At 37.1% G+C, this 26,966-nt stretch overlaps 1 protein-coding gene across 1 annotated transcript in view; it reads right to left on the bottom strand.

The window, feature by feature from the left end:
* CFAP43 (cilia and flagella associated protein 43) overlaps positions 1-26,966 on the bottom strand; it is a 40,158-nt gene that overhangs the window by 7,833 nt on the left and 5,359 nt on the right. The window contains exons 4-26 of the mRNA XM_040071392.2: positions 18,932-18,994; positions 17,924-18,003; positions 17,139-17,270; positions 16,263-16,379; positions 15,617-15,697; positions 14,686-14,834; positions 13,535-13,638; positions 12,372-12,512; positions 11,434-11,603; positions 10,572-10,724; positions 9,969-10,099; positions 9,125-9,275; positions 8,436-8,504; positions 7,611-7,688; positions 7,018-7,143; positions 6,492-6,596; positions 5,714-5,830; positions 4,893-5,096; positions 3,736-3,942; positions 2,462-2,551; positions 1,673-1,750; positions 745-870; positions 70-189 (exon numbers count right to left, since the gene is read on the bottom strand). Of these exons, the coding sequence (XP_039927326.1) occupies positions 70-189; positions 745-870; positions 1,673-1,750; positions 2,462-2,551; positions 3,736-3,942; positions 4,893-5,096; positions 5,714-5,830; positions 6,492-6,596; positions 7,018-7,143; positions 7,611-7,688; positions 8,436-8,504; positions 9,125-9,275; positions 9,969-10,099; positions 10,572-10,724; positions 11,434-11,603; positions 12,372-12,512; positions 13,535-13,638; positions 14,686-14,834; positions 15,617-15,697; positions 16,263-16,379; positions 17,139-17,270; positions 17,924-18,003; positions 18,932-18,994 (2,792 nt within the window). The remainder of the gene's footprint in view (positions 1-69; positions 190-744; positions 871-1,672; positions 1,751-2,461; positions 2,552-3,735; positions 3,943-4,892; positions 5,097-5,713; positions 5,831-6,491; positions 6,597-7,017; positions 7,144-7,610; positions 7,689-8,435; positions 8,505-9,124; positions 9,276-9,968; positions 10,100-10,571; positions 10,725-11,433; positions 11,604-12,371; positions 12,513-13,534; positions 13,639-14,685; positions 14,835-15,616; positions 15,698-16,262; positions 16,380-17,138; positions 17,271-17,923; positions 18,004-18,931; positions 18,995-26,966) is intronic.

Here is a 26,966-nt window from a genome sequence, read left to right on the forward strand (position 1 = left end):
GTAATTAAAAAAAGTTAACATTTCTACTGCAAAGAGGCAGAGATGAAAAATTAATGCTTTTTGCAATACCTGGTAGATGACCATCTCTAATTTCAGTTTCTTTTCAGAGAGTTTGCAGACAATCTCATCAAAATTTTTTGTTGTTTCCTTGATGGAAGTTTCAAGTTTGTTCCATTCATTTCTCAGAAACTGGGGAAGGGAAGAACAAGAACAGCAATATTACATCTGGAGGAACAAATAATTTCTGAAATCTCTCTTGATATATATTTATCTATATATATGAGATGATGAAGAATGCACAATATGGAACTGTAAATTCAGCCAAAAGGCTACAGAAATTACTTGCTTGGAAAGAGTTCTGCCAGGCCACAATGTTATGTTGTTCCAATACCAATTTGAAGAATAAATATAATTGTCTTATTTGTGTATGGCATCAGCAACTTTGGGAATGAACCTGAGAAACACATTTTAGAAATACTGGTACATCTGTGAAGGAAAGTTACCTTCTTAGGATATCACAACTTTTACAAGTTGTTGCCCATAGTAATTGTAAGTGGAGACCCCTAATTCTGTCTGAGGTAGAGTTTATTTAATATGCTACATGATCTTTGATGATCATCTTATTCCATTTATTAGTTTATCCTATTTATTAGTATTCATTTTTAGAAGTTGCTTCTGAGAAAGATTAGAAGCTTTGGTCATGAGTACTGTGAACAAACCCATCTTTTCCTCATTTTATTTTACCTGTCTATACTCTTCTTTTTCTTCATTCAGCTCCTTGACTTTTTTCTCATATTCTTCAAATATTTTCTTTTCTTCTTCAGTCCAAAGATCCTCCGATCTAGATATAAAAGAAGGTGGAGGAATATCCTGGAAGTATTGAAGAAAAATATGCTTAAAAAGCAGTATTAAGTCTACATCAGCACACTAACAAACTACAGCATGCACTAAATTTAACAAAAGGTATTTCTTAGTAAAGTACAAGCCAAAGTAACATATTTATTCTGTTGCTCTGGTCTGTTACTTGCACCAGTAATTTGTGTGTATATATATCGTGCTAGACTCACTTGCAAAATATAAGAATTTGGTACTCAAATACTACTGTCAGTACAAGATACACCACATTTTCTGTTTCAGAACCTCAAACCTAACTCCATGCTAATGTAAACTTCTATGTGGAGTCCTAATTTTCCAAAACAGACTGATTTCAGAAGAGTGCTTGGGTCTGCCCTACCCTTTCTCTGTGGCACTCCTTCACATCCTTTCCTTCCCCTACTGCTGTACTATCTATATTTGTTGAGTGAAATGAAACAGTGTTTTTCTGTAAGATCCCAGACATGAATGACTGACCCCTCCCCCAGCAATATAGCTGTTATAATGGTAATATATTAGATAGATGTACATTAAATAGATGATGTTCCTACAGTTCCTACAGTTCCTACATATTCCACTGCAATAGGAACAGGTGTTAATAGGTAATTCTACACAGGCAGTAGAATCTTGTGGTCTTTTTTTGTGTTTGCTCTCTTATGGAGTCTATCTGGTCATAAAGCAATGCTACAGTTCTCCAGCTTTCTTCTGTCACTGAGCTTGGAGATATTTTCTGGTTGAATTTCACACTGCCAGAAGAGTCCACAGGTTTCCTAAAGGACATGACAGAAACACATCTCACCATTTTCAAAATGTCTTCCTTCCTGATTTCTAACACTCCACCCATCATGTCATCAAGAGCACGTGGTCTTTCATCATCCTGGGAAGAACCACAAAAAATACTTGAAGATACAAAAGGAAGTGAAGCAATTGCAAGTTTTGGGGGTGGTAACAGTGTTCACCTCTAGATTATTCAGCATGTCACTAGCAGATTGATGCTTTCTAGGGATGTGTGTGAAACATGCCAAAAGTTTTTTCTGGTAAACAGATACTCATATGCCAAATAACTTACTAAAACTGCCATTGTGGCAGTTTTGGAAAGAACACAGGCATAGGTTACTTCTGGCCAACTGACAAGCTATGATGAAGGAAGTTGTAATTGTGCATCTGTTTTGGGGCCAGAACCATCTTAGTTTTTTTATAGTTGCTTTTTAATGCCAGAGGAAAGCACTACAGTCTTCTAGTCTGAATTGTGGAGAGCAGAGGCTGCTGAAACAACAAACATATCAAGCACAAAGCTCTTGACTGAGGAGTAGCATGAATTTGGACATGTATCTAGTTCCCAGCCACCTGATGCGGTATTTTATATTGCCCCTAAGCACATGTTTAAAAACCGGGAGTCAAACACTATCTTTTCTCCCCCTAGCTGACCTATGTAGTTCTGATTGTAAACAGGACTAAGAAGGAAAAGGCACATATCATCATTACCTACCAGTTTAAATTTATACTCCCTGAAATGATTCAGTGCTGCATTAATTAAATAAGCCTGAAGAGAGACAGTGGCCTGTAAAAGGGATGCTTCTTTAATTACCATAGCAGCAAGGCGTCTTTCCATTTCAAGCCTAGCCAGCATTTCTGCTTGCTCTGTCTCCTCTCGAGTCATGTATTTCTCAGCTTTAATCTGAAGGCAGAAAATGAAGTTCATATCAGCATTCTTTTCTCCAAACATGATCACAGGGACTAAAAACCTTGGGAAAAATGGTGGTCCTGGTTTTGGCTGGGATGGAGTTAATTTTCTTCCAAGTAGCTGGGGTACAAGATTGCTGGAGTACAGCAATCCCACAACCTGGGATTGCTATGTTGGTGGTGAGCCATTGTTTTTCATTTGCATCAATTGTTTTTCTTGGGTTTTATTTCTTTCTCTTTTTATTACTCCCCTCTTAATTACATTTATGATTATGTTTTAATTGCATTAATTACATTATGATTATCACTGTTGTAATTATTATTATATTTTGTTTCAGTTATGAAACTGCTCTAATCTCAACCCACGAAGTTTCTCACTTTTACCCTTCCAATTGTTTTCTCACCCTGGTGAGATAGGGCAATGAGTGAGCAGCTGTGTGGTGCAGAGTTGCTGACTGGGGTTAAATCATTACAATGGTGTAATACAAATTCTCAATCCTTGCTGTGCTCTATGCTCAATGCTCTGCTCCATGACAATATTCCTCAAGATGAAAATCCTCCTTTTGAACAGCTACAGAAACTATATTTAAAGATCCTAAAATATAAACCACCATCATGATATTAGTTGTGTTTTGTGTATGCCTTTTCTTACAGTAGGAGAACATGGACTGGTGAGAGAGCAAAGAAAAATGAGAAAAGATTGACCACATGAGCAGATAAGATCAGTGGAATATATTGCATAAGAAATATGGGGTTTCTTTGTAAATAATTAATTGAATTTATAAGTGCATTACTAAGTATGCTCTAATACTTAGATTTGTTAGTTTAAAATTACTTTGTTTCCAAATGGCACTCAGTGAAAACAAAGAAACCCTTAATTATGGAAGCAATTTCTGAAAGCCTGGTTTGAATGTCAGGAACAAAGAATTTCTATCTAATTTATGGGCATTTTGAAAACTTTTAACAGAGATAAATTAAGTTTGTATACATTTTTTTGTTTCAGAATGACTTATTAATGCTTTTCTCCCTAAATGGAAAGGGAAGAAAATGAGCCAAAAATATGATTTTAAGTATACAGATACATCTTGAAGGTTTTTCAGTACTGACACAGTGTCTGGAAACAAGAATTAGAGAGCTGGGTTTGAATGGGTGAAATACAAAGATGCATTTTTCAGACACCTCTGAATCCTGAACAGTGAGCGCTCGCTCTGGCATCTCGTCATCTGTAAGGACAGGCTCCCACACTTCCACTTGAAGTTCAAGCTGTTCCAAGATTTCTCGGATCTTCAGGTTTCTTTCTTTCACTCGGGCTATCTCCTGCTCCTTTTGTTGTACAACTATGTCAAATTCCTCATTAAAAGCAGTTTTCACTTTGTAAATTATTTCCTGGAATACCGAGAAAGGAAACAGCAGTGCTGTTCAGGTGACATGCATGTTTATATACTGTTCCTCAGGCCATCAGAATCATGAATGTGTATTTGTGTGTGTGACAAGAAGATAAACTGGTACCCCCTTTTTGTGAAAATTCTAAGTGTAGAGTTCAAGCTTTGTTAAATAGACTTAGGCAGATGATTTTTTTTTCTTTTTTTTTTTTTTCCCCTAGAAATTTTTATTCATTTTCTTCTACATATTTGGCATTTAAGAAAGAATCTGAAAGAAACATGCTGCTGCCAAAGCTAGATAAAAAATTAGGCTGTCTTCTATTTGCTTTTTTTTGGCCCTCTTCAGCTGAAAGAAGGAGCTTCAAAGAAAAAAAACATGTGACCTGTAAATCTAGAAACTGTAAATCACAGCTGCAGGGAGACAGAGCAAAGGATAAACTTTCCTGATGCAACCTGCAGCTTCAATATGCTTCCATGTGATTCTCTGTCATATGTAAGTAAAATGTGCCCATTAAACAAACAAACATTGGAAACGGACTTTTTAAGAACACCTCAGACCTTATAATCATCTAAAAAAGCATGTATTCTTAGTGGATAAATTCTTCTTTAAGCATAAAGAATTGATCTCAATGAAGAAAAGTAGAACATTAAAGAGGGTAAAGCATATGTCTCTCTTACTGTGATTTTTTTTTTTTTAATACTAAAATGCACCATGAAAAGGATACAGATACTCTGAAATTGGATAACCAATTTAATGAAGTCTTGTTCTTCCAACCCAAGCTGGCAAATCCACAACACTGTGCATTTATCAGCTTTTGTCTCAGTTACTCTGAGACTGGTGTGACTCTTCCATTGTTTTGGTCATGTCCAAAATCTAACAGTGGCTGTGACTGCTGTAAAAACCAACAGATACGAGAGTGTCACTGCAGTAAGACAGATTTCAGAAGATATCACCTTCAATAATATTATCTGATTGAGCTTCTGCTCCTTGGTGTGCAAGTCACATTGGTGGTATAGGATGGATGTGTCCCCACCATACTGAGAGCTCAGGCTTCCATTTAGCCAGTGAGATGCACCATCAGCCATTTCTGCTGCTTTCTCTTCTTCTTCCTCAGATAAAGCTGTCTCAGAGTCAGCCTCAAGATTTTTCTTCTGAGCCTGAGTATCAGAAACACAGCAACTGCGTTAAGTTTGTACGTGATCCAGTGGCACGTAATGAAAAAAATTCTAGAGGTTATATTCTTCTATTAAACTCAGTGATCAAAGTAATACAAAGTGAAATGATAATATGTGGAGTATTGAGTCCATTTGTAGGTTCCCCAGTCCAACACTGGGAATACTGAAGCAGTCCAGCAATAGGCCACTAGTATCAGTAAAGATTTTAAATATTTTTTATGTGAAGACAGAAAGAACTGGAATTATTTAACCCTCAGGAAGGAGAAGGCTTGGGTGGTTCTTTTTCCTGTGAGCATTGTCAAACATGAGAAGAGGTAGTCCAGAGAGCTTATGGATTCTTTTACCATGGAGATATTCCAATCCTCACTGGACAGCCCTGAGTAAACGCTCTGGGAATGTTGGACTAGATAACTTCCAAAGGGCTCTTCTAACCCCAGCTATTCTGTGCTTACTTAAGACTAATACTTTTTTTTAACAACATTTCACCTTTATGTTTTTAATTTTTTGTTGGCCAACTTCTGCAGCAAGAAAATGGGCCTTAGGAATGTAACTAGATAAAGAAGTGATAAGATTCCAGCTCAGATGATCATAATCTGTACCTTAAGATTAGCTGTCTCGGTCTTCTTTAACTGGAGAACTTTCTTCAAAGTTTCCAGCTCTTCTTTACTACGTTCCTTCAGTGGATAATTACTCACTTGACAATTGATATGGAAGCACTGCTCAAATTTAAAATAAAAAAAGTCGAAGTAAGAAGTTCTTCAGAATGCTTCTATCAGTTCATTTGTTCAATACCTGAATGCTAAACAGTTACAAACTGCTTAAAATCAGGAATCAAATTGAGGATTAATTAGTACAGACAATATATTAAATACAGTTGTAAAAAATAATCTATGGGTGTGGTCTCTTTAGCCACAGAATTAAACCAGAACTAGTATGTTTGGTTTTTTCTGTAAAATGACTTGGTCTTTCAGTACCCTTGGGATTCTCCAGTAGCATCAGTTTGACTCATCTCCCTCTGTTTAAAATAGGCAAAATCAAGGTTAAATTTTGCCTTTTTGTTCTCAGTAGCAGAAGTCATACAGACTGACAAAGAAAAATAATATTTACTTCTTTTAGCAATTCTGTGTAAATATATTTTCTGAGATCAAGGAATTAGAGAGTTCCCAATTTGCTTATCAGCACTAATTTTCATCTTAAAAGGTAAAATCTGCCAGGCTCAGACAAAATTAACAGAATTAAAGATTTCCCTGATTTACTTCTTGGGAAGAAGTAAAGTTTTTCCCACACCATAAGCAAATCACAAATGTGTTATTTTGTCTCTGTACCTGAAGGAATAAATAAACTACTGCAGAAAATGTCTTAAAAAGCAGAGGTTACCTTAACTGCACGCTCTTTTACACACATGACATCCCAGCAATCATATTTGATTAAATCCTGCAAATAGCAGTAGGATAAAGTCTCCATCTCAACCTTCTTCCTTGCCTTTCAAGACACAGAAGAGAAAATAAAAGGGTGTGGTGCAAAGTAACAAGATATGGACAATTTGCATTGAGTTACTGAGACCTATAAATGAATTATCAATATTTCATCATCTTAGACTATCACTGCTGTCTTCTCCAAAAACTATCTGCATAGTAATGGAGGCATCATTTTCTATGAGAAGAAAAGCATTCTTGAACTTAAGCAACATTCCCAAGGCCACAGTGTGAGATTTATAGTTTCTGGCATAAATCATATTCCAAGTTGTCTTGTCTGCATCAGCTGCTTCAAAAAGTGACTTCAAATACTTTTCTGTTTTTATGCTTCTCAGCAGTGAACAGCAACTTTGAGATAATCCTCTGTTATTTACTCATTTTTCTCCTTTCCACTGATCGCTTTAAATTGTTCCCCCATTCTGCCATACCCTGGCCACGTCTTCTTCAACCTCCGCTTGCACTTGTTTCTGTTCTTCTAAGTCCAGGTTGAACTCCCAGAGCTCGAGTTTCTCAATGTCTGGCACCTGCTCATTTTCATGCATCATTTTCTGAATCTGTTTTTTTAAAAAATATATACGGAACAAAAAGTAGTTTGAATGTGAATAGAGGAAATGCTATTTTTAACACTATACAACCTGATATCAGAGAAAATTATTTTAATTACTTGCACTTTTATGTGCCTTATGGGAAGAAGCAGAAGAAAAATGAGAGGACAGTCTTTTCTAGAATGGAAGGTTGTTAGACAGGCAGAAATTAGCCTGCTGAGGGGACAGATAGCTCAAGGTATAAGGGTGATACAAAATACTCATTTGGAGCAAAGGAAACTGAGAAGCAGACAGTAGCTCCTGGCAGTTTCAGCATTGGTCCCTTAAGAAACACATCTCTTTAATACCTGTCTGCTCAGACAGTTTATGACAGTTTATGACAAAAATGTAACTGAGCACTAGAGCTCACAGCCATAAAGGAAGTTCTTCTAAACAAAACTGGGAAGCTGAGCTTATTACCCTTGTAAAAAACTCACAGTTTCACGCAGCTTTTTAATTCCCATTTGCACCTCTTCCTTCTGGTAAGCAAACCTCCGAGTCTCTTCTCTCATAACCTGACATACAACAAATGCATTGTTGAAAGGTAAAAAAAAGGCAAGAGAAAAAAAAAAAATGAAGTAACCTAAAGGAACATTATCTGTACAGAAAATAAAGTACCAGTGGGGTTAATAATTGAAACACTCACAACCCTAATTCAATAGGATGATGCTTAGAATTGCACAAGAGAAAACAGATTTTACTGCCACGTCACCTTGTAAACTGGTTGTACAACAATAGTGCTTGAAAAAAGGAAAATACTAAAGAAAGACATCATTCCAAGCGCAGTGTTTACAGACACATAGAACTGCATAGAGCCTACTGCCAGAATTTTTTTAATCCTTAGATTTTTCATTGTTGAAAATTTTCCTTGTCATTTTTCATTGAGTAACTTGCTTGGTTTCTGGTAATAATCTTGACAACTTTTTGACATTTAGTATAAAAAGATTTTTAAGTTTCTAAAAGAAGTGAATTTTTCAGGCTTTTTTTTTCCCTTGTTTTTCTTTGCTTTTTTGTGTGTACTCCTTGTGCAGAAGTCATCTTCTGGTCTTCAGAGCTCCTATTTGTGCTAGGCACCTTCCCTGATGTGTTTATAACCTTGGCCTAGAACTTCTAAAAGTCTAGATTGCAATGGTTAAAGAAAGGGCCAAATGTGAGAGAAGCTTTTGAAACTAGGACTGTTTATAGCAAATATTTTGGCACCCCAAGTGGCTAATGACCCTTGAAAACTCTGGCTTTGGTTAATACTTGTTCTATGAAAGTACCTTCTGTGTTCTCTGGCCTATCCATGTCAAGTCATCGGTATTTGTGATGCTTCCATCTTCTTCTGTCACCTGTACATTAAAATACTTCAGTGGTGCCTCCTGATTTAAGGGTATTAAGGGTATAAACATCTAGCTCAGGTACTTAGCAAGCGAGTAAAAGAAAGATGGAAATGAAAGAAACAGTGGACTCCCATGACAAACACCACCACCACCAAATTAGAGGGTGTTACATTTCTGTTGCCTGAGCAGTCCCCAGATCTGATCCTGCAAAGCCTTGCTATTATGCAAAGCCTTTTGATTCAAATGATTGACTGGACTAATCTCTGTAATCACTATTTTGATTGATTTCAATGCAAAAACATACAATTAGTAACACACAATGTATAGCAGTAACATCACACATGAGGAGACTGACTTTCACAGAGTTTTCTGTGGCTGAGGAAGCCAAGTAAAACTGAAGATGTGAATGTCATCTTCCCATAAATATTCCATTTCTTTGATAGTACTCTTACTATTTAAGCATATTCAGCCTATCCTCAGGGGTAGTCTTCCACTTTAACAAAAGGATGAATGTATTAAGGACAATTTTTATCATGTACAATTTTAGGATAATGATCAAACTTCCCCCCCCCCCCCCCCCCCCCCCCCCCCCCCAATAAAAATAAAGAAAGCACGGTCCATTTCTTTACTGGAAGTGATTTTGATGTAGATTCTGCGTCAAACTTCCATTCTGCCATAGATTTTAGAACAGAATTTTCATTTGAAGTAGACTTGTTCAGTATATCACGTAGAGATTGCCAGTAAAGAGCAGCTTCCTCAACTTCAGTTTCCTTTATTTCCCTGGTAAACAGAAAAGGAACGATGTATTTTTCATATATTATGGAAAAGGACAAATTAATAAATATTCTTTATAATGCAATTATTAATTAAGAATACCTATTCATTATTTTTGTATTGATTGAATTCTAGAATTGAATAATTAAGTTAACTCTCCAAAGAAGTAAAAATTCTGAAAGATGGATTAACCCATATTAGAACTATTGATCTGACAGAGTCATCTTTAATCTATGTATCTACCTGAACATCTGTTTTCCCACAGAAAAGCTGTACTTTCAAGTGCCTCTTACTCCTGATGTCTGCTAAGAGCTCTCTATAGCCCCAGTAGAATTCCCATTAAAGCTGGGATGTTTCTTTTTCACTGAGTTAAAACAGTATCACAGGAGATTACATCCCTTACATCCCCCAAGAGCCCTTTCCAGAGCTGATTGGAGAATGATAAGAAGTATCAGGTAATACTTCTCAGAAGATATTCCGATGTGTTGTGCTGCAATCAGACCCAAAGTACAAAGCTTTTCCTGAGCTAGGGAGGCCAGGCTGCCTCTAAAGATGAGAGGAATGATTTTATTTCTATTCAATTCTTCTTACTTTGAGACTAAAAAAGAGGAAGTCTAGAATTACAAGTAGATGCAAAAATTAATCTATCAGGATACAAGAAATGACACAATCAATATTACTCTGCCACTTTATACGTACTTCCACTTCAGACACACCAGGGCACAATCATTTTCACCGTTAACCAGGATGAAATTGCCATCCAGGGAGAATGCCATGGATCTGATTCCCCCTCCTTGATATGACTGACAGTGTTTTTGAGCAAGTACATCCTAGAGAAGTCATAGAAGCAGTATCAGCAAATAAATTTTTATAATGAAAATGTATTTAAATTATTTTTTATTATTTAATTTTTAAAAACATTTTAATGGCTTTTTATTTTTAGATAAAAGTCAATCCAAAAAGACAATACGACATACATATAATACTAGGGGTTTTAAGTTTAAAATGTTTGACTGCACATGGGACAAGTTTGAAGTATATTGATTTTGTAGGAGGTAAGAACAGTAGCAAAATGATCTATGCTAAGATTTAATGAAGAAGGAAGTAAGTGGTTTGTATGATTGTATACACATTCATTATAAAAAAAATGTCTTGTATAATGCTATGTCAGTTCATTTGCAACACAAATTTTTCTCAAATACCTTCTATTCACATGAGGGAAAGTTTACAGTTAAAGAAAGTAATTTTCACACTTCTGTCTCACATAAATCAAACAAAGCCTGTGCCCAGATGCCCACCTACCAGAGTAGAAGTATTGTAGATAAACAAAACACCATCCTTGGCTGCTGCTGCCAGCCACTGGCTGTTGGGTGATAAACAGAGCAAACCTGATCCAAACTGTTTGCTAGGAATCTTCTTTTCTGATAAAAATACTGATGGATTTTCCAGCTTATTCTGCCAAACAAGAAAAAGGTTTGCAGCAGTTCAGATGATATCTATGCCATTTGGAGAAAATTAATGAGGTTTGTGGGTTACCACATGCATTGCAGTTTAAACTGTTGGATTACTGAGCCGAGGAAGGAGTGTCATTGCTGTGCTGCTGATTTGCTTCTCATCTCTGCAAAAGGCTCTGGATTCAGTATGTGTGAGCCTGAATTTCCTGGCTCAGAAAGGATGGGACACGTGAAGGAGGAATGCTGACCTTTAGAATTCACCTTTTTACCTGCCTCTCAAACTTTGGGAGACCTATGAACTGCAGAGAGCTGCAGTTCCCCAGCAGGCAAAGACAGTGGTTTCCTGAAGCCCCCACTGCTTCATTGTGAGGCTGGGCTGGGTTTGCATCTGAGAGTCCTGGGCTCAGGCTGGCTCAGCCCCTTCAGGAGCTGCATGTCCAAACCCACAGCTCCAGCACAGAATCCACTTGTGTGGTGCCTGCAAGCTGTGTGGATTTTAAGAACCAATATAATGGAACAAGGACATGATTTTTGCCAGGTTTCTGAGGAAGTGGTAAGATACTGAAAGTTGATGAGTATGTATGAAGTAGGTATTTAGAGTGGAGAGAGGATTTATTTAAGATAATATCCTGCTATATTAATTTCATCTGCAGCCTTTTTTTTGCTGGTATTTAACCACTACCCAAAATAATGCAACTTCAGATAATTACCTCTTCAGAGAAGTGGTATTTACAGATGAAAGGTGCACAGGTGCAGTAGCCATACACAATGTTATCCTTCAGTCTGACTGCTGAGCTCAAAGGGCAATCCAGATCATATTGCTCCTTTTTCAGGTCACTAGCTTTAAACATTCCTTGTTCATTCACATACTTATCGTTATCTAAAAGATTGACAAAAGAAAGAGAGAGGAAGAGGCATGACTACCATTAATACAGGTGCTTTGTCTATCATGTAATTATGAAAAGGATGCTCAGCAAGGAATGAGCATGATGTAAGTTTTCAGGGAAGAGACTGGAAACGAAGATACTCAGATTTAACACCAACTCAGTGAGTTGTGCTGATGCAGCACACTGCAGTGAAGCAGAGCAATAGCTCTACTGGCTCTATAGAGGTACTAGAAACAGTTTAACCACAGTGAAGTGACTATTTACATACACTAATTTACTCTGCTTCTTGAGTTTCACATCAACAGTGCTAATTAGTTTGCATGTAGGTTCATGTCACCGTTGCCTTCATCTAGAACTTGTTTTAGGAATCTCTACAATGAGGAACACACAGCCTGGGTGGTATTGGTTAAAACACTGCAGTTCACGTCTTCAAAAGGGCATTTTATTATTTTTAGTTCCTTAATTTGAGCTTTAAAGGGATTACCTGAAATTAAGATGGACAAGGCATCTTATATAAAATTGAAATAAAGACAGTAACTGTAGATCTTCAGCAGCTTTGAAAATAAAGCCCCATTTTATCTATCTAAAAATGGGCACAAAAACATTAGTGAATACTTAAAGAAAATACTAACTTTGTTGAAAACTACATTTTGGAAAGTTTGTAAAATGTAAGGCCTTTTAAAAATTAAATGTAACTAACTTGAAAATCTGACACTAGGCTTACTGCCCTAAAAAATGTTAGCATACATTTCAATTTTTACCTGTTATGATTGCTGAAGACAGATGAAAAATTTCCAGTCTTGCTTGTTGGACCTCTGCTAGATTAAGAAGTACCATCACTTCAACTTGGTCATTCTTTAGGTGAGAAAGTACAGAAAGATGGAGCACTTCATCTGCCAGTACTGAAGCAGGTAAGGAACACCAATGGAAACTGTTACTGCAGCATGGTAACATCGTTTTTACTAAAATATCCTGTGACACAACACGAGATCCCTGTGGGGAACACAGCTCAGGAGTGCTGCAAGCACTCAACTCCTGTTGAGGCACTGGGTGCTGGGAATCTCTAAACACCAGCACATGTAATTGTATTACATTAATTAGTCAAATCTGAATTTACCTCCAGCTTGAACTGTAACAATTTTGAGGCTGTCTGCTGATAAATGCCAGATAAAGCACAGAAAAACCCTCCTCTAACAAATCCTCCACACAATGAGAATATGATCAGGCAAATTACAAGTTATTTAAGGAAACATAATTCTGTTTGTTAAACCAATTAAAATGATAAAATAATGCCCTTTATACTTAAAATTATGGTGAAGATCTATACACACAAATATGATCTTTAAGAACAATGCTTTTGGAAAAATAAATTCACAAATTTCAAATTATTTTGTCACTTAAAATTCATCATATTTTATTTCTCACTATCAACCAGCAAAGCTGAAATTTCAGCAGTTCCCATGCTAAAGATGTCTGTGGTAGAAATTTGAAACAGGAGATTACACACAAATATTATAACCTCCAGTTTTTTATCCAAATTCTCACAAAGTTCTTTAGTTCTTTGCTACCACTACTACTTTAGCACTGGAGCTGTGATCAGTTTGTCATCTAATAAATTCTTTTCCCTGTGACTCATACAAACTCTGAAAGAAAGGTAATATTGGTACATTTGCTAACTTAAATTACAAAGGGGGGGGAAAAAAAAAAAGGAAAAAACCCAAAACCAACCAACCAATCAAGCAGACCCTCCAAAACAAAAACCCCCAAAAGAACTCTGGGCTTTACAAAATAGGAGGGAAGAATATATTTAGTCTTCCAAGAAAATAAGTAGAATGAAGGTGAATGGCTTAGCGTGACTGACAAATATATTAAAATGCAGAACAAAGAGAAAAGAAAATGTAATTAATGCTGTTACATGTATTACCTATATATCCCAGAACTTGGAATAATTTTGATGGACGAGCATCTAGAATAAAGATGTGTCCTTCAGTAGCTCTTGCAATGAGGAACTGGCCACTCTGATCATAACTAGGTGAAATGCAAATCCAAGTAGAAAAAAATTCAATACAGTCAATAAAAAGAGTCAAATAGTTTCACTCTCATAACTTGCTGACTTCACTGAGTGCATAAACATAAATTTCATCTTCTGGGTTTACAGATTTAGGGCCAGATACAAAGCCCAGTGCTATGAGTGCAGTTTCTAATTAAGTGGGTGGTCAATCTAATGCTGATCATACTCCACAGCAGTCTGCATTAACAGCTTTGTTAAGTCAGAATTTCTTTTATATTCTCTATTTTAGAAATAAAACTATTACACAGATCTTGATATTATTTTGAAAAAACACATCTCTGCATTGATTTAATTTTGAACAAGTTGCTCTCTGTATGTATTTTTGAAGTTCTGTGTTCTTAGGTAGCTCTGAAAAGGAATACATCTGAGTCTCAAATAACAGGCAGATTTATATTAAAGTTTAACAGTTCAAAATCCATTCTATCTTTTGCAAAGCAGAGTAAAATACTCAGATTTTTCAATAATTTGGGGGGTGGGGGGGTGGGGGGGTGGAGAGGGAACCCAACCAACAAAAAGCCCCAACCAAACAAAAAAAGCCTTTTAGATCACTAGAGCTAATTACAAGAGGACTGCTAATCTCTAGAACTTTAAGAAAATGAATAATTAGCAACAGTAGCAAAAATCCACCATAAAGAAAGAGATGACCAAAAGTCTTAAACTTAACTTCACAAAACCTTAAATTTATATTCAGTGAGAAATAACCCTTTAAAGTCAGATACATGGAATTGTGCGTAATTACTGCGTATAGTGATTTTTCTGAAAGGATCTTATACATCAGTATCTTCTGTGCTCAGTTAAACTTTCTTAAAATACAGATTTATTTTATTTCTCTCATGTAAATCCTGCTCCTACCTCTTGCAAGCAATTCAGAATATGTTGAAAAAAAAGTAAAACTGTTAAAATTATTTTTTTTAATCTGTAAAATAAAAAGATCAAATTCTTTTGTTCAACTAATATTACTCAAGCAATAAATTGACAATATCTCTACCCTACTACATACTTACTGCAAAGATAGCACTGGAAGTTTGGAAAGAAAAGTTCTGTGAACAACCCGTGGAGCTTCAGCTTTGGTAACATCAAGGAAATAGATTTGACCTATTTGGGTCCCTACAGCAACACTGTTGGAGGAGGGACAGCAAGCCATAGAAGTTGCCTAGTTGAGAAGTAGAAGATACTTAATAGTTCAGCGTATTTTTATGTATTATGCTATTTTTTAGGATGCAGTTTCCATCGCTATTTAAAAGTCCCTAAAATTTGAAGAAGGAACCCCAAGTGGTTTATTTAAAAAACATGTTTTTAACAAAGAAAGTATTTAGAGACGTATCTGTGCTTTGTAGCTACACGTCAAAAATTAATTCTGTTCTTTTCAGAGAAAAAACAACCATTATATCCATTTTCCAGATTTTAAGTGAAAGAAGTTTTGCCTAGATAAAACAGTGAGTGCACTGTTGTGTGTGCAGCTGTTATAGAAAGGGATTTTTTTTCTTTACTATGTCAGATTTCAGGGTTTGAATGCATCTTAAATCAGGACAAAGCATTAACAATTTGAAACACTTTTATCAACTAAATTCTTAAAACCTGTTTTTCATTATCAGTCAAGGCATTTAGCTTTTATACTTTCGAAACTTTTCCATTACTCGTTAAAAAGAATAAAAAAGGAATACCATAAAAATTTAGATATTTTTTACAAAGATGTGCTTAAAGATGCATCACAAGGACATCTGGCTGAAATGTTTCCTCTGCTTTGTAGTCAAGATAAACATGTGACAGGATTAGCTCAAGGAAACATTCTGAAAGATAATTTTTAAATCTCAAAGACATTACTGAGGCTTTCTTCAGCACTGGTTGATTGAAATCTGTGGAATATTATGCTATCAATTGAAAACCAGAAAATTTTAGGTATCAGTCATGATATGAGCTCCTGGTTATATGTACCTCAATACCAAGGCTTAGCTTGCTGAGGAAAGTTCCATCTTCCAAGGACCAAACTTGCACTTCACCTGAAATTGTTACAGACTGTTGAACAGAGAAAAGCAGAGTCAGAAGAGGATGAAATAACCAAGGCTGGCTGCCTGGAGAATTCATGGCCTGTAAATGAATTAGTGGCTAAAATATGTGTCTTGCAGGAGTAAAAGGCAATGAAAAGCAAGGAATTCCTAAGAATGGACAGGTGCATGAGTAAGGCCTTTTTTGTCCCAGGACCCAGCACAGAGGTATCTCTCAGGATGTTCCAATCTGTGCAGAGGGATGAAAAGACCAGTAGCAATTGTTGGGCAACATCAGCTCTCTGAACTGAATCCATCTTTTGCTCAGCTGTCTTCCTGAACAGTCTGAGTCACACAAATCAGCAGCAGAGCCAATAAAACATAAATTGTCCAACCTGCATTCCAAGGCAAGTTCTGACCCTTTTATAAACTATAGCTGAATGAATGCCATTTACTTCCTTAATGAGAAGTTACACAACTGTAACAAATACCAGAACAATCCTATTTCTGCAAGGCTTTTCATTTTATGCCTTAGCAACATATTGGTTACCTGAAAAGAGCCACTGTTCTACATGAGAAATGATACAATTTCTTACCACACAGTAGTTGTTCCCTGGAGTAAGGAAATCAGCTGCCAGAAAACAACTGCTGGATGTGTCCAAGAGTTTGACAGCTTCTCCACTATGGGCAGGTCTGTAACTATAGACTGTCCCCTGACAAATAAAGAGAAATAATCCATCACTGGACTAGGAAACTTTTCATCAAATCCTTTCGAAGACTTTACCTCCCCCAATCTTTCTGAGCCTCACTCTTTGAACTTTTATATTTGACTCTAACCTGAGGTAAAAAGTGCCCAGTAGGATTAATCTGAGTTTATTGGATTATATTAATTTACACTGGCTGAAGATGATGTTAAGTTCCTTTCAGAGCACTCCAGCTAACCATATTTTCAAGAAGTTTTGTTTCTCAAACTTGCTTTAATAAAATAATTTAAACAAACCCCATTTCATGTTACTCCAGAAATGAACAAATATTCTACACCAACACAAAACTTCATGTCTGTATAGAGAACAACTCTACTGCAGAGTCACAGTAGGTCTGACACACCCAAGCTACACTTTTCTCCCTGTGCAGCCACATGTCAAGTCTGGAATTCATGCCCAGTAGATCCATGACTTGGACACATGAGAGACCCTGAACATGTCCTCAGCTGTACACACACAAGGATTTCTGTTGGGAAATCTCAGCATTAGGTATTTCATATTCCACCATCTGTAGGAGACAATTGTTCTGTGCTTCATTAAAAGTCCTTCCAATTTTTATTAAAAAGACAGAATGGACTATGTTCACCTCTGATGTAATTTGTTGACTTGCATAATTACATTAAACATTCTGTACTAATAGTATCAGCATATTCATACAGAATCCCAGGAATATCCCATTATGTAGTGCCATCCTCTCAAATGTTGTACCTGGTCAGTGACAAGCAGCAGACTGGTGTAATCAGGAGAAAATATGAGGCTGGATATGGGCTGTGAGATATCAGCACAGATTTTTATCTCATATTGCAGACCTTTGATGTGATAAAAGATTAAAACGCCCTCCTGTGCAGAAAAGTACAAATACACGAGATCTATGTCACTCATATTATCAGGCAAAGTGAACTGCAAGATCTGCAAATCACTAGAGCAGCAGTGTTTTACTACATCCCATCATCCAGATGGGATCTTTGTTTAAATCGAACTCTAAACTGAGATAATAGATCTGTTGAACATGAAGGTGTTCTTTAATACAATTCTTAGTGATAGTTCATGTTTAATAACAACAGACTCTCTCATTAGATAATGTTTTAGATGTCATATTGCTGTTTTTGAGACAGTGTAAGAATTTGTCCCCCACCTAAGCAGAAAAGTACAATGGCATTGTCAGATTGGGTTAGATATTGAGTTAGATTTTGCATAAAATAATTTGGCAATTCTATTGGCCATTTTCTCTCCTTTCCCATTTTTTGTCCATCATTCTTTTCTGTTCCTCTACAGTATTCTTTGAGTACAGAAATGGAAACTCTTCACACTCTGATCCCCTCTGTCAAGCCTTCACAAAGTAATATAGTCAACACCAGAGAGGAACTTTATAGTCCTGCAGCCCCTCACTTTTTCCTAATTCATCTCTTTGCAGTGAACTCTGCAAATATACTCCACTTGAATGTAGATTTTCACACACTCAAAGGAAGTTAAAAGCATGAAGGATCCCTTACACGTCCAGCTGCATACAGCCCCTCATTACAAAATGCCATGGCAAGTAAAACTGGGTTTTCCAGATTGCTTGGTTTGCCACCTGAAAGCACAAAACCAACATAAAATATCAGATTTAATTTATTTCAATAATGTGTTGCGACTCCAAATCTGGCATAATTTACTATTTACTTGTGAGTAAAAGGATCATAGAGTCATTTAGATTGCAAGGGATCCTAGAAGTCCTCTAATCCAACCTCCTGCTTAGCACAGAGCTGACTTCAAACTCAGAACCAACTTCAAAATTGGATTATGTTGTCCAGAGTCATATCAGCTAAGGTTTGAATGTACCCAAAAAAATGAAAGTTCCCTATTTTCTCTGGGCAACTTGTCCCAATGTCTGACTACCTTCACTGTGAAAGTATTTATTTCCTAATATATACCCAGAATTCCCATTGATGCAAACTGTGTCCTTTGGTTGTACCTTCTCTGTAACCTTTGGATAGCTAAAGCAATAGTAAAATCCCTCATTTCCTTTTCTCCAGGCTGAACAAACATACTTTTCTCACACCAAATTTGTATGTCATGCACTAAGACTGTAACAACCTTTGTGGAAACATGCTGAACTTCATCCATTCTATCTTTTTTGTACTGTAGTGCCCAAAACAAAGTGTTTGAAACAAATCCCTAATTCCTAACTCAGATAAATTATGAGTGACCCTAAAGAAATGCTAAAACTAAGCACTAGGAAACCTCTTCTAGCACAACTTATTCCAATTTAAATTAGAATGAACAGAATTTTTTCCACTGCCATTGTTTTTCCTGAGGCTTTTAATTTGGCTGTCTCTTAGCACAAAAGCTATTAATCTTTTGTCATGTAAACACACATAAGATTGCCAACAATGTGTTTTACAGAGGCCAGTGATGAGTTTTTCTAACCAGTGGCTTCCAGATGTACTCACATATTTTTACTCCCAGACACCAGCAGTGCTGCCTAAAAATCTATTAGCTTCATTTGAACATGGAAATACCTTTCTTTTTCTGCACTTCTCTACGAACATAGGACACCACATCTGTTATTTTCTGCACGAACTCTGCACAAAAGAAAACAATTTTTAATGTCAATCTTGTTTGTAGGTCAATATTGCAATACAAGTCAGTTGTATTCCAATCTACTGAACAAAAGGCCAGGTTCAGTATGTGAAATGAAAAATGTGCTTTCTTCCTCAATATCTACCATTTCTGCCATCTATGCCACTGAGCAGGCACAGTTCTGTTATTCGGTTTACAGCTGTAAAAAGGAGATAACATGGACTTGGCGTGGAGAGTGGTTCAGATTCAGATTTATCTTCCTTCTAGTACCAAGTTATGGTGTTCTTATTCTAACAATGATTATTTTTTCAATACACTTACAAGGAAAATTCAGCCACTCTGAAAACAATGCCTAAGTGAAATGTTGTAGCTGCTTATGATTCTGTTTGCAACACCGTATCAGGAATTCAGCATGTGCTTAAAGCTGGCCATGCACTTAAGCATTCTGCTAAATAGATACAGATTGCAGTCTGTTGTAAATTAAGCAGAAGCTTCAATATAGTATAAATACAGAGCATTTTGTTATACAGTTTTAGGAGAGGACCCAAAGACGAACACACAGGCCAAGAAAAAGCCCAATATTCTTGTTGCCTTCTACTCAACTGACAAAAACGGCTCTGGTCACGCCTCAGGTTTTTATTTCTTGATGATTTCCAACCCTTGATTTGCTAGATTTAACAGTCTGATGGTTTCAAAAAGAGAAATAATGTTGGTTTGTTAGGTTGCTTTAAAAGCAGCCTTCCATTTTGGTGTTAACTACCAAAAATGAAGTCAGGGTACTTGCTGCAGCTTAAAAAAAAATCACATACTGTATGTAAACAGAAGGAAATAAGCTTACCAGGAGATTATCTATTACCAGGAGATTATCTATTATCTATTACCGCTAATTCAGTGTTTGTTAGGGAAACAGCTCTATGCTGGAGAGAAGTATAGTCCAGTACTCCTCCTAGACCCGACCAAAGTATGAACTTCATGTGCACCATAGGATGGACACCTTCCATCCCATCAAAGGATGATGGAGTACAGAATGCCTAAGGAATGATTTCTGCTGGCTGTGTTTCAGCATCCTCCATTTAGGAGCCCTCTGAATGGGCACAGAAGGGTAGTGGAATTTAGCGGAGGAGACACCTCAGGATTCCCAGGAAAAGAAGGTCGGGAATGGACTGCTCTTGACACACAACTTTAATCAGTCATAGCCTGATGAAGGTCCCCATGAGAAGACAGGTGGAAATACATATAGGGCACACAAACCACGTTGGTGAGCTGCAGTCAATCAGAGGTCCTCCCATTCCAAATAAATTAAAACCAGGTTTCTTTCTTTGAAGCCAAAGATATCTTCTGTTCACTCTCTGTGCTTCTACATTCTGCAGAAAAGCCCGGCAGTGTTTGCAGCCTTGTTTTGATTATAAAATAGTCTATGTAAGAGCTGGCACTAAGGAATGCTATTAAGCCACATTGCTTCAGTTTTGATTTTTGAAGACTCACGAGCCCTCAAAGGTCACTTCTAACTTTATCTAACACAACAAATGAAGAGTATCCAACATTTCATACAAAATAAAATAAACTGTTGGTACTTAACTAATAGTAAAAATAGTACTGCTGTTAGTACTGCTATTAGTAGCTGGTATATCAATAGTTTAATGTTAATCTAGTAGGGCTGGTTAATAAGATCTGAACTCCTGGAAATATAGTTAATTTCATCAACTTTGATGTATTTACAGTTTTTTGTTTGTTTGTTTGTTTGTTTTCAACAAAGAAAAATGAAAGTCAGTTATTGGTGTTAAAAACACCCTCACAGAATCTCACAAGACATTATCATATGTTTACTGTACTAATAAAAAAATTAGGGTTCTACAAAACAGCCTTATAATTTCTGTAAGGTATCCAATAGAAGAACAGAAGAAAGCACAAAAAGCTTTCACCTATTGACTTTCTTCCCTGCTTGAATGAAACACACTCAGCTATTTCTTACCAGGTGGAGCTTTTTGTTGAAGAACAGAAACACTGTATTGCTCAGCATCAATTGCCAAAACATATCCTTCTTTACAGCCCATGTATATTTCTGAGGCTGCAGTCCAGCAGTGGGCAGTGGGATGCACAGAAGTCTTAAAACAATTTCTAGGCTTCAGCATGAAAATAAACAAGTTCAGTCAACAATTGACAAATATCTCTACAAGCTGTTACACACATTTCAAGATAAGAAAAAAAAAATTATTACCTCATAGAGTCTGACATCATGTTTTACATCAGCATTATTTTATGCAGTCATCCCTTCACTGAAGCCAGTAACTTGACAAAGAACATTCTCCAAAAAAAGTATGTGTCTAGAGATAGCAGTGGAGAACTCACTTCTCCCTCTAGAAGTTTGTTTAAATGATGAATTACATTTTAAATTAAAAACAGTATATTTTTAAATTTGCATTTATCTGAATTTATTCTCCAGCACTTGGCATCTGTTACAATTTTATCTCTAACTTGGAAATCCTTCCAGGTATCTTCCCTATTCTCATAAGGTATTGACCCACCATAACAAGGGCAATTCCCAAATTTTAATGATAGAATAATGATAAAATTCAACACACTGAGCCCCTAGAGCATTCTTTAAATGTCAGAAGGGCACAGGAAGCCCCAGTTTAAATGGTTACTTCTTATGACCTCACCACAACAAATGCCTTTCAAACCGCTTTTTAGAACGTTTTTCCACTTTATAGCCAAAATGCGAACACGTGTTTCTTGCATACCTTGCAGTACTAAAACACACTTTGTTTGAATAGCTTATCTCATTGTCTAATCCAAACTGCTCCATGAAACAGCTCTGTCAATCTTTGTGTCATCTGCAAATAAGTGCTAGAAATATCCCTGACCTGGACTTCCCATGTGCCTTGAATTTCATTTTGCTAAAATAACTCTCATAAATCTGTCCTCCATAAAACACAAAGAACAGAACTTCTCCAATAAATATTATTAAAGACAGAGAGTGGCCTGTTCAGATACAACAGCAACAGAGGTCATAAAAACACCATGACAGAAAGAAGCAGATTAAAGAGAATTCAGGGAGGGTAAGAGGAGGACAAAACACAAGAAAACCTTGGGAGAATATTTAGAAGAGTATTCAAAGCACCAGGCATGTGTGCAAAGGTGGTCAAGATCACTAAACAATATGATGGATGAAAAAAAAGAAGGTTCTATAATTCTGTAAAACACCCACTGTCTCACTAAAGGTTCTATAAAAAGAGGAAATATGGATGGACTCGTGATGAAAACATAGGACAGAGATTCATAAGTACCTAGACTTCATTAGCAAAATATACCAAGCCCTTGTTATATGGTTCTGAGTAAGTAACTTATATTCTATTTATGCCTACAAAGCATTTTTATTTTCTCAGGGGAAAAATGTTACAGAAATAAAGTATATTAATATTTACTTTATAAATCAAATATGGCTGACAGTAACAAATTTACAGCAAATAGGGCTTTACATCACTCAGAGAAACATCTAATATAGGCATTTTCACTGATTTTATGAGGCTTGAACATCACAAATCTTTTGGAAGGTTGTAACTGAACTTCTACAAAACAAGCTTTCTGGGTAAACATAAATTCTGCAATGTTCCTTTGTACCTGCTGCCATGACCGTCTTTACACATAAAAATATGCTAATCCTAAAATGAGATTATGTGAATCCCAAAACAGGTTGCTTCTTGGACTGTGCATTGGTATGGTGGTGCATCATCATCACCATGTCTTTTTTTGAACTCCTCTCCCTTTTCAGTAGCACCTCATCAGGGGGAAAAAAATATAAAAATCCATGGTGGATCCTTGCCACAAAAAGTTTTATCAAAAGACAATGGAATCAAATTTGTGCTAGAGATGAAATCGATTCAAGTGGGTTTGACTGTCCCACTCTGCTCTGCACCGGTGCTGCCTCACCTTGAACATTGTGAGCAGTTTTGGTCACTGCAATGTAAGAAAGACAATAAACTATTAGAGCGTATCCAAAGGAGGGCTAGGGTGATAGTAACGGTCTAGAGCACCTAGGTCACTTGGTCTGTTCAGTCTGGAGAAGAAGAGATTGAGGGGAGCCCTCACTGCAGTTACAGCTTCCTCGTGAGGGGAAGAGCAGGGGCAGACACTGATCTCTGCTCTGTGGTGACAGGGACAGGACCCAAGAGAATGGCCTGAAGCTGTGCCAGGGGAGGTTCAGGTTGGACATTAGAAAAAGATTCTTCACCAGAGGCTGGTTGGGCACTGGATGAGGCTCCCCGGGGCAGTGGGCACAGCACCAGCCTGACAGTTCAAGAAGTGTTTGGACAACGCTCTCAGGGACAGGGTGTGACTCCTGGGGATGGTCCTGTGCAAGGCCAGGAGTTGGACTCGATGGTCCTTGTGGGGCCCTTCCAACCCAGCACATTCTGTGATGCTGTGGTAAAGCACATTTAGAAAAGTCTGATCTAGAAAAATCTCACGCAATAAAGAAAAGGATGGAAGGCTGTAGGAATTTCAATTCCTTTCCCTCTGCTGCCCCGCTGTGGTTACACTTGGGTACGTAGCCAGCCTCAGTACGTGGTTCTGGAGCGTGGAACACCGACACTCCTGCAAGCAGCAAACAAGGAGACTGGCAATGAGCTTGCTTTGCAGGGCTGGGGTGTTGGACAGAGGTGCTTAACCTGACAGGACATAAACACGCAATTTCTCTCCAGTGTCAGGGCTTAGAAGATCTAAGAGTACTCAGTTTTTCTGCTCGGTTAGAGATGGAGTTTATATGCACAGGCATGCATGGAAGAGAGAATTAGTGCTCTAAGGCACAATAAATTCAAGTCCTAAAAAAAAAAAAAATAAAATTACTCAGCTACCATGTCCTGGAGCAAGGTGAAAACATGCCAGAAGCTGATTCATTGCCTCCCAATGTTAAGCAATGAGTGTAGAATCTCACAGTTTAGTACACAGGAAATGACATACCACCACCACAACAAAGTGAACAAGAACCTGTATTTCTGAAAAAAACCCATTTCATTTCTAAATAACTTCTTGTTCATTATCTATCAATATTGAAAACCAAAATACACCCATCTAAGAAAACTGGAAGTAAATAACTATCAAATGAAAAGGAAATCTTCAGTGAAGACTATTAGAACAGATTACTCTTAACTCCAGAAATATTTCTATGGGTAAGGAGAACATAATCACATCGAAGGTGCTAAAAAGAAATCTAGGTTTTCTGAAGGCAGCTGGGAATACAAAGACCCTATAGAGATCTCTAGTACATATATCTAGTATGGCTGAAAGCACAAACTTTTCCATGTGGAAAAGTTCACAGCATGGTTCTGCAAGTTCAAGCATAAGAACCTACTACTACTGAACTGAATGGAATCCACTGAAGGACAAATTCTATTAAGCCTCACAGACCTGATACAGGAATTGCTTTTTCTCCAATACTTCTTGTAATTCACTTTACAGAATAAAGAACAAAGTGGGTTTTGCAGAGTTCATCATCTGCACATAACCTAAGAGGCAGTAAGGCAGAAGAAAATGGCAAGGCCTCAGAGAGCATATATTATCAATTTCAAACAAATGAGAACACTTTTGAAGCCTCCAAAAAGAGGCATCTCAAGGGAGGATAAAAAGTAAATAATCAAATACATGTGAGACAAATGGCAAGGTCCAACACTTACAGTGGTATGAGAATGTATTTCAGAAGCAGGGGTTGCTGTCTGGAACAAGCCTTCAATCTTTCCATAGCTTGTGACATTTTCAACATCAGAAAGAAAGCAACCCCAAAGTAAGGATACATGAGGGTTACTATCAGTTTTGCATGGGAATAAGTTTTCAAGTTTTCAGCAGGTCCTTTTAGCTTGGGCCCAGTTAAATGCTGACACACTTCATACTGCTTCTGGGATACAGATTCAAACCTCCACTGAATAGATATATGACTGTGCTAGGGCCTGTGTCAGACATCTCAACTCTACTGCACGATGCAGCAGCACTGTGCCTTCTCAGTCTCCTGGCAAAATGGATTTTTAAAACATTGTTGAGGTAACAGATCCACTTACTGGGTTGTACCTATTTAATAAGCATTAGAATTATGAATTTATTAACACATATTTGTATTAGAATAGTAAAATGGAAAAAATTCAGTAACTACCACAAATGTTTCTGCTTCATCTCCTTCCAGTCCAGCAATGGCTGAAACTGGCAAATCAGGGCCATAGTATGGATCATCATTACGAGAAGGTGGGAAAAACAAATCCTCACGAGGACTCACGGCCCCGCAGTTATCAGGGAGTTCCACAGGGCTGTGAAAAGGCAAAAGACACAGTCTGAGGAGAAGAAATAGGAACAGTAAATGCTGATACAAAACAGAGGAGCTGTTTTCAAAATGGCCTTTATTTCTGCAAAAGTAATGGCGGAAAAGCGAGTATGCCTATGTATTTACATAGGCATTCTGTAATGCCAAAAGGCACAAAGCCTTCAGTATTTTTTTCAGATCACAAATTAAGGCCTTGTTTATACTTTCATTAGTGTAATTGTGTAAGTGGCAATATGTTGATGACATTAATAGTTAATGAGATTAAACACATTTGGGAGTGGCAGAGTAGCTGCCACCTTGAAGCATAGGTTTTATATGTCAGTGACTCCAATTTGAGTGATACATGCTACTTCTATACCAACCTCAAAAACATTTTGGCATAAATAAATTCTAGTTTTGCTGTGCTCAGTGAATTGCATTGACAGAGCCATCCTCTCTGGACCTGTAAATTAGCCACAGAAGATGGAAATCATATTGAAAACTGATACTGCTTTTGATACAATTTATGATTACAGCAAGATATTGTTTAACTATGCTTACTAGGAACAAATTGATCCAAATTTGATGGTTTCATAGCTACAAAAGCAATGCTTAATGTATCCATTTACAGAAAAGTAGTCCAGGCACTATCTTTATTCAGTCACACAGCTTTTGATCAAGGCTGCCAAAGCAGCTGATTAGTATTAACTTCATGGTGTGCTTCATCTGGTCATGTGAGTACTAAGAAATGAAATCATAAATTTAATTCACATGATTGACTAGACAGATTTATAGTGGTTGTGATTTAGCAATTACTGACTGCAATTGCTAAGTGAACTAAGTGGGACTAAATCCTTTGCAAATAGATGTGTGTTGCTAGTCTTTCTTATTAAAATATACTTGTAGATGTTGCTCTTAGCCTGGGGGGTGTTCCACTCACTGTCGTGTAAGGTGATGCTCGTCCCCGCTCCTTTCAACGCGCCAGATGGTAACGGAGCTCTCAGCAACAAAACACAGCTGCTGCCAATTCATGGGGTTAAAACTCAGAGAGGTTCCTATTAGCCCTGGCTGAGACTCACTGCACAGGAGGATATTTTCTTGCCAGTTCCTTCATTAAGGAGAATAAAAGAAAATCAAATCCATTAAACGGGTAAAAAACATTGAAGCCAAAGGTATGGATGTGATTAGGACTGATGCTCAAGATCCAGTTTGGAAAACAAATATTTTGTCACTGACAAAAAAATTTCTGCTGTCAAACAAGTAAGGTCCTCTTGAGAATGAAAAGAATGAATGTAGTTAATTAGCCACACTTAAAATTATTACTGCTAGAAAATGATTGAATAACTGACATTTTAGAAACATTTTCAGGCACTCCCTTTTGTGAAAAGACCAATGGTCATGAGAAATGGATTTTTTTTTTCATTAGCTCCATCAGTGACTAAAATGGGCCCAAACAATTAACTCTTCAGCACTCCAGCCTCCCTTTTCCAATCTGTAACATAATGACTGTAATGCTTGCAGCTGGAAGCCGTGATAATGAGCCTATGATTATCTATGAATTAATTACCTAGGTAATACAGTAATTGTGTTATGAGTGCAGGCATACAAGCTATGGCTGCATTAACTAACTTGGGCACAAACAAGGGCAGAGTTTTTGTGTGGGGCTGTTATGTGTAGCTAACAGAAGT

Source organism: Hirundo rustica, chromosome 8 (assembly GCF_015227805.2).
Source record: "Hirundo rustica isolate bHirRus1 chromosome 8, bHirRus1.pri.v3, whole genome shotgun sequence".
NCBI lineage: Eukaryota > Metazoa > Chordata > Aves > Passeriformes > Hirundinidae > Hirundo > Hirundo rustica.